Below are 7,993 nucleotides of genomic sequence, written 5' to 3'. Positions count from 1 at the left end.
CGAAAAGTAAATGCATTTTGGTGATATGGGTAGCCAAATCAATTCCTTTAAGCTATCCTTCAACTGTATAGTCCCATACCTATACAGTCTCCAGATCCCTCTCATTCCGGTGTATGTTCGATTCGTCCATGTGTCCCTTCCACTGGAAGCCTGCCAGGAGCCACTCCTTGTCTGTGCCCCCTACACCATGCCTCTTGCACCGGCGATCACTCCCCACCCTCGTCAGTGCCCGGGTGTCACACTGCAAGGTGGAGTAGAAATTCCATTTTGATTTTCATAAAAGTTTGAAGAAAAGTGAGTGTTAGGTTGGTTAGTAGAAGTTGAAATTTGGGGTTGTTGTTCTTGTAAGCTTTTGCAATTGAAACTTTGGGTTCTTTGGAGTTGTTCTCGGTTTTGGAAGGTGAAAGGAAGCTATTTGCTTGTTTGTGTTGGTGTGAAAACCGAAAATAGGTTGAGAAGGGAGAGAGAAAGGGTTCATTTAATTTTTACCTCATTTGGCCATGCACATGAAGAGCTCATTTACCATGGAAGGAATATTGCCATTTTGGTCTTTGCCCTTTGCTAGCTTGACCGAACATTGCATGAGGAAGAGAGTGTTTTGTGTTTGTTTTATTCACATTTGACTTTGCACATGTGGCACCTTGGTAGAAGCAAAATCCATTTTGTTGGTCTTTTGGGCATTGAATACGTTACCTTGCTTTGGTTGTAGAAGAATTTGTTGTTGACTTCATGGAGAGAGTAGTAGCATGGTTTTCATGGTAGAAAAGTGTGGAAGGCAAGGTTTGTCTTGGAGAATGAAGCACATGACAAAAAGACAACATAAATAATAGTTTATTGAAGGAAGGAAGTGAAATGGGAGTTGGTATGTTGCAACTCACAGCCATGAAGGTTTTTGGCCATTCTAGAAATTGAATTTCTTTATTTGGTGCATGGATGGTCACGTGATATTGCTAGTAGGAAGTCATGTTGTTTATTTCTTTTATTTTCAATTAATTTGCATAGTAGGTTGAGTTGTTTTTCATCACTTTAATTTAGTTTTGCATTTAAATTAATTTAACTGTGTTAGGTAGTTGTTTGTTGTCTTGTTGGGGTCTAGTATTTTATTTTATTTTGTTTGAATGTTNTCTAAGGTTTTTAATAATGTTAGTTTAATTACCAAGCTAGCTTAAATTAGTTTGGTTGCATCTGTGTCTTTATTGACTTCTTTAATTTTTGCAAAACCATTTTCATAACCCCCCCTTTTCGTGTTAGACTCGATTCTTGAACCGCAAAATTGGTCTTTCGGAGACGACCTAGGGGTCATTCCCTAGCTATACTGCATTTATAATTTGCAATCAAATTTGTATGGGCCGCGACAGCCCATCAATGGCACATTGGTTGAAGCATCCAAAGTATCTTTCCATTAGTGTTGGTTTTTGAAGCACTTTTTGCTATTAGCTTGGTAGTTCACGTGAATTTTTGTGCCTTGGTGTTGGGAGTTCGTTTTTGCTGCATGGAAAGGGATAAAGGCATGGTTTAAAAGTGATGTTTAAGACACATTTTAATTTTCTTGAAAAATGGTGCACATGGGAGAAGAAGTCAACATATTTTGTGGCTTATAGAAGGTGAAATTGAAGTTTGACTTGGGTGCATGCTGACTCACGGCCATGTGTTTTTCTTTGGCCAATTGGACTTTTAAATTCCTTTGTTAATTGTCATTTAGTCAAGTTAATTGCTAGGATTAAGTTAGGCTTGTTGGTTTCTTTGGTTTTTAATTAATTGAGTTAATAGGTTGAGTTTAATGTGTTTGAGTTAGTGTTGAATTTAATTATTTTTAACTGTGTTTGTTAATTTGTTTGTAGTAGTGTTTGATGTTTGAATGTTGTCTAAGGTCTTTANTNGTGTTAATTTAATTTCCATGGTAGCTTAAATTAGTTTGGTTGGTCATTGACGATATTGCACTGTTTCCTTAAGATTCTTGAATTGTGATTGTCTGTGCACTCTGGCTTGGTTAATGTGAATTCTATTTTTGCACTTGCAATTGGGTATACGCTTAGTTGCCCAGTTGGTGTTACATCTTCGCTTAGTCGATGTAACTGCATGGTGTAAATTAGATTTGACATTAACACTGCATCCGCTTAGTTCGTTTTTATGAAAATCGGGTTAACCTTCGCTTAGTCAGTTAACTCTGTTGGATTAGAGGTCGGAGTAGCAACTTTATTTAGATAATCTGTGATGGGAAACATTGTAATTAAGTTAATGACCAACCGTTTTCATTATGTGTTGAAACCGTTTTCTTTAGATCTGTGTTTACATCTTTGTTTGTACTTGTGTCTTTATTGAGTTCTTTAATTTTTGCAAAACCTTACCAACCCCCCCCCCCCCTTTTCGTGTTAGACTCGATTCTCGAACCGCAAAATTGGTCTTTGGGAGACGACCTAGGGGTCATTCCCTAGCTATACTGCATTTCTCATATGCAATCACATTTGTATGGGCCGCAACACCCATCACTTACCAACCTTATGATCACTTTCATCGCCCTCCTAGGCGTCATCACAACCATAGAGAACATCATATAGAACCTAAGCTTGACCTTCCTCCTTTCTATGGAAGAGATAATGTTGAAGAATACTTTGAATGGGAGATGAAGGTTGAACAAATTTTTGAATGCTACAACATAGATGATAGGAGGAGAGTGACCCTAGCCACCTTAACCTTTCAAGGTGCAACCCTTTATTGGTGGACATCCATCATGAGAGACCAAAGGATGCATGGCGACTTCAAGAAAGAAACATGAGTGTTGAGGAATACAGACAAAAGTTAGAGTTACTCATGTTGAGAGTAAGGATCAAAGAGGAGGAGAGATTAACCATAGCTAGATTTCAGAGTGGATTAAACTATGAGATTAGAGATAAGGTAGAACTTTTACCTTACTTAGATCTAAATGATTTTGTCCAGCTATATGTGAGAGTGGAAGAACAAAATAGGAGAAAAGCTTCCATAAAAAGAACCTACCCTACCACATCATCATGTAGGAGAGATCTTAAGAGGGAGGGTAGCTTTCCAAGATATGAGGAAACAAAGGAGAGAGAGCGAGAATGACCACAAGACAAGCTCAAAGGCAAAGGTAGAGAGCTAAAAAGAGACAAAGAAAACTATAAGGGAAAAAAACAAAGACTTCAAGAGAGCCACCAAGAGATACCAAGGGTAGGGAGACTAGATGTTTCAAATGTGGAGCAAGAGGACACTATTCAACTGAGTGTCACTTCAAAAAGTCAACCTATATCCTTGAACATGAGAGTCCAAGTGAGGAGTCATCTTCTAGCGCATATGAGTTGTCCTCATCAGAAGAGGAACATGAAGCTCCACCTTGTGATGGAGATCTTCTCATGGTTAGAAGACTCCTTGAGGCAAAGCATGTTGAGTTAGAATAGACTCAACGAGAAAACCTATTCCACACTCGCTGCAAAGTTCTTTGATAAAACCTGTTCTATGATTGTGGATAGTGGTTCTTTTTGTAATTGTTGTAGCTCTAGAATGGTTGAAAAGCTAGGCTTAACTCCTACTCCTCATCCTAACCCTTACAAACTTCAATGCATAAAAGAGGATGAAGGAATAGTTGTTAAGGAACAAGTAAGTGTTCCCATTTCCATAGGCAAGTATGAAGATCAAATCATTTGTGATATTGTTCCAATGGAAGCGGGTCACATCTTACTTGGACTCCCTTGGCAATTTGACAAACAAGCTTTGCATGATGGAGTCACCAACAAGATAACCATTCAACATAAAGGCAAAAAGATTATCTTGAGCCCTCTTACACCATCACAAGTACGAGAGGATCACCTAATACTTAAGAAGAAGTTGGATGGTAAGAAAAAGCTCCACTCTAACAAAGTTTCCAAAGAGAAGAAGTTGAGTTTGGTCAAATGTTCCTCAACCAATGAAGTTGTCCCACCACATTCTTCTAAAAAATTTTTCCTTGGACAACCTCACTTTCTTCTCTATTGTAAGGAGACACTTCTTTCCATAAATCATCCACTTGATTCTCATCCAAAGGGGTTACAAAAGCTTTTGAAAGAATTTGATGATTTATTTCCTAAAGAGGTTCCAAGTGGATTACCACCTCTTAGAGGAACTGAACATCAAATTGATTTGATTCCTGGCACCAGCCTTCCCAATAGGCCAGCTTATAGGACTAACACCACAGAAACCAAAGAGATAGAGAAGCAAGTTAATGATTTATTGGGAAAAGGGTGGATACAAAAGAGCCTTAGCCCTTGTGCGGTGCCAGTGTTGTTAGTCCCTAAGAAAGATGGTTCTTGGCAAATGTGTACAGATTGCACGGTGATAAGTTGTCGCAACCCATACAAATTTGATAGCATATGAGAAATGTAGTATAGCTAGGGAATGACTCCTAGGACGTCTCTGAAGGACCAAATGTGGTTCAGGAATTAGATCTAACACGTAGTGGGGAGGTTTGAAAGTGTTTGAGATGAATGCAATTGAACTACATTAAAGCACGAAGTTAAACCTAACTAACATAATTAAAACGATTGGATACTAAAGCTAACATTACAACGAAATTAACACAATCGAATAGAACAGACAACATAAAAGTAAACGGGAATAAACACCGAAACATGTTAACAGGGCGAAAATGAAAGAAATGCATGCACCGGAATTTGCAAGAAAAGATGGTAATTAATATTGAACCCTGTTAATAATATATTAATAAAATAACGTATTCTATATGAGAAAGAGCAGAGTCTTGAATTATGTGACAGCCTTTTAAATGTCCAAAATTATACTTCCAAAATTTTTCCTGAAAATAATAATGCAAATAATTACCTCAGAAAATTCAAATTAATTAAAATTAGAATTTTTGGTCAAATTAAGCATAATTAGGAAAATGGGAAAATACCGGAGAATTAAGCACAATTCCCTGATTAATTCTAGCACAATAAACTAAGTGAAATCAATAAAATATTGACTCATCACAAGGCTATTAATAACATTACAGTCAAGTATAGGCACCCTATTCCTAGATTGGACGATATGTTAGATGAATTACATGGAGCAAACATGTTCACCAAGATTGATCTTAAAAGTGGGTATCATCAAATCATAATTAAAGACGGAGATGAATGGAAAACCGCTTTTATGACCAAATTTGGCCTCTATGAATGGTTAGTCATGCCTTTTGGCTTAACCAATGCTCCTAGTACCTTCATGCGACTAATGAATCATGTCCTTCAGGAGTACATAGGCAGCTTTGTTGTAGTCTACTTTGATGATATTCTAATCTATAACAAGGGTCTTAAGGAACATCTTCTTCATCTTAGAAAAGTATTGATTTTGCTTAGACAACAACATTTATTTGCCAAGTTTGACAAATGTACCTTTTGTCAAGAGAGTGTTATTTTTCTAGGCTTCAAAGTTGGGAAAGAAGGTGTACATGTTGATCCTAGCAAAATCAAACACTTGTGCCTCTTCTACACCCTCTCCTCTAGCTTCCTTCCCTCTTGGAAGGCTTTCGGAGCTTGAGAATCCTTGCGTCTTCTACACACCTTCATTAAAGCCTTCATCAAACACCTTCCGTGCTTCATGTTGCACCTGCATTCCGCTGCCATCTCTGGACTTGGAAGTTGTTCGTGATTGAATTGCAAGGAAGCTTCCATCACTTTCTTTTTCTTCTTTTTGGTGGTTTTTGAGACAAATCGTTCATTGAGAAGTAAACACTACTGCAGTCAGGGGAAACAACACCGGTTATTTTTGTTGATAGGCACTGGTTTCTGAACCGAGGCATAAAAGGACAGGATTTTTCCTCGGTTCAAAATTAACCAAAGCGGTAACATATCTTATTTTTTCAAATACCTTTTTTCGTTGGAGTTTATACCTCGGTTCCTTGATGAACCGAGGTCGTTTCTCCCACTTTCTGCCTCAGTTCTAGTATGAACCGGTGCTATAGGGTCACTTTCTGTCTCAGTTCTAGTATGAACCGATGCCATAGGGTCACTTTCTACCTCGATTGTGATATGAACCACTTTCTGCCTCGGTTGTGGTATGAACCGGTGCCATATGGTCACTTTCTACATTGGTTGTGGTATTAACCAGTGCATATTTCCCTGCTGTTTTTTTAAGAACAAGTCTGTTTCTGCAACATTCCCAACTGCAGAAACAGACCTACATATGATTTTACAGCCAGAACAGTCCAAAATAATCCAGAAGCATATATTTTTTTGAATGAAAATTATATTAAAACACACATACATTTAATGTAATAAAATATCAACTTCTTAAAAGCATAAATCAACCCAATGTAATCAGAAATCAATCCAATGTACAAAGTTAAACTTCTAATGATGTACAAAAGCATAAAACAACTTAGAAGCAAAACTTAGAACTTACTATATCCTAATATGAACTACATACTATTATATAATTGAATTACATATTTAGCTAATGTTTTCCTCAAAAGTTTAAGTGTCTTCTCTGGAATTGGAGCAGTCATATTGAATTTCTGCATAAAACACAATGATTTCAATTAGTGCATATGAAATCTAAACTATAGAGAAAATAAAATTCAAACCTAAATATTACCATTTCCCATCCACTAGTGTAACGTGCACGAATATTGGTCGTCATCCAAAATATGACATAATAACCAAATTCATATGACCCCGTTTGTTTATTACACTACAATATAACATCATAATTATAAAATTTTAAGTAACATCACTGCATGGTACAAAATGTAACAAAGTATGAATAAATTACCAAACCTTAAAGGGAACCCATATAAGCTTTTTAGTTGTAGCAGTAGATCTCCCAGATAATATCATATATGCTGCAAGGGAACTATTAAAATAAATTGCTTTAGCATACATTTATATAACTGATGGATGTCGCACCCCATGCAAAATTTAATGTGCATAAAAGAATGCAATATAGACTAGGAAGTGACTCCTAGGTCATCTCTCAAGGACCAAACTTTGGTTCGAGAATCAGGTCTAACACGAAGTGGGGGGGTTTGTGAAAGGTTTTGTGAATGCAGATGAATTACATTAAAACATGGATGCAAACAAAAATGTGAAAACAGAAATGCAAAATGGAATCAAATGCAGAATGAAAATGGTTGGTCATTAACTCAATTACTATGCTTCCTATCCCAGATCAATGACAAGTACACACTACTCTAATCCAAATCCGACACGAATCACCCAACTAAGCGAAGGCTAATTCGGTCTTCAAAATTACAGACTAAGCGAATGCAATGCAAAAATTTAATCAGTCATCCACGAATAACTCACAAAAAATGTAACAATAATATTTCTAAAAGGTAAAGTTGAAAAAGAAAAGAAAATAAAATTTGAAAAATGAACAAGTGAAAGTAAAATTTCTTTTAATTGAACCGAGACAGTTTTTTTTTTGGAGCATAGCTACTGGACGTGGTAGCCATATCTTCCAGAATTGAAAAGGTGGTCTTCAAATTGAACATCACGTCGTGCTACTTCTTTTCCATCATCACGTGCTGCACCATTCTGAATCCGTGGCACATTCTTCTTAACACAACAGCAAACAGCTTGAATCTACCTAAAAACAAAAAGAAATTGACACCGTGCAGATAAATGAAATTAATAAAAGATGCATCCCAGACCGTGACATATGCTTCCTCCAAATGAAATGAAATAGATGCAATCACCGAGAGCCTCCAACTTCTAAAAGAAAGAAATGAATTCTTTTTCTTCCAAAATAAAATCTGTGCTCTTCATTCTCCTAAATAAAAAAAATGTCGTGTTTAAACCAACATCTAAAAGAAAGAAATGAATTCTTTTTCTTCCAAAATAAAATTCGTGCTCTTCATTCTCTTAAATAAAAAAAATGTCGTGCTTGTTTTAATTTAAACCAAAGCTTTTCAAGAGAAATAAATCACCGTGGCATAGTGTTTCTACTAAAATAAAATGAAAATGTGTTTCTTTAAATGAAAACTAAAAGTGCTTAAAAGGAAAAGTGC

General features: G+C 36.5%; 1 protein-coding gene across 1 annotated transcript; it reads left to right on the top strand.

Moving 5' to 3' along the window:
• The first annotated feature begins 3,309 nt into the window (after nucleotides 1-3,309).
• On the top strand, nucleotides 3,310-4,327 carry LOC106755505. Its single transcript, XM_022778321.1, has 3 exons — nucleotides 3,310-3,371; nucleotides 3,510-4,209; nucleotides 4,316-4,327. Exons 1-3 carry the CDS (start codon nucleotides 3,310-3,312, stop codon nucleotides 4,325-4,327), a joined length of 774 nt encoding a protein of 257 aa, XP_022634042.1.
• Nucleotides 4,328-7,993: the final 3,666 nt, after the last annotated feature.

This window comes from Vigna radiata, unplaced genomic scaffold (genome assembly GCF_000741045.1).
Source record: "Vigna radiata var. radiata cultivar VC1973A unplaced genomic scaffold, Vradiata_ver6 scaffold_329, whole genome shotgun sequence".
Classification (NCBI taxonomy): Eukaryota; Viridiplantae; Streptophyta; class Magnoliopsida; order Fabales; family Fabaceae; genus Vigna; species Vigna radiata.
The sequence above is the reverse complement of the archived record's forward strand: the minus strand, read 5'-3'. Positions and strand labels throughout refer to the sequence as shown.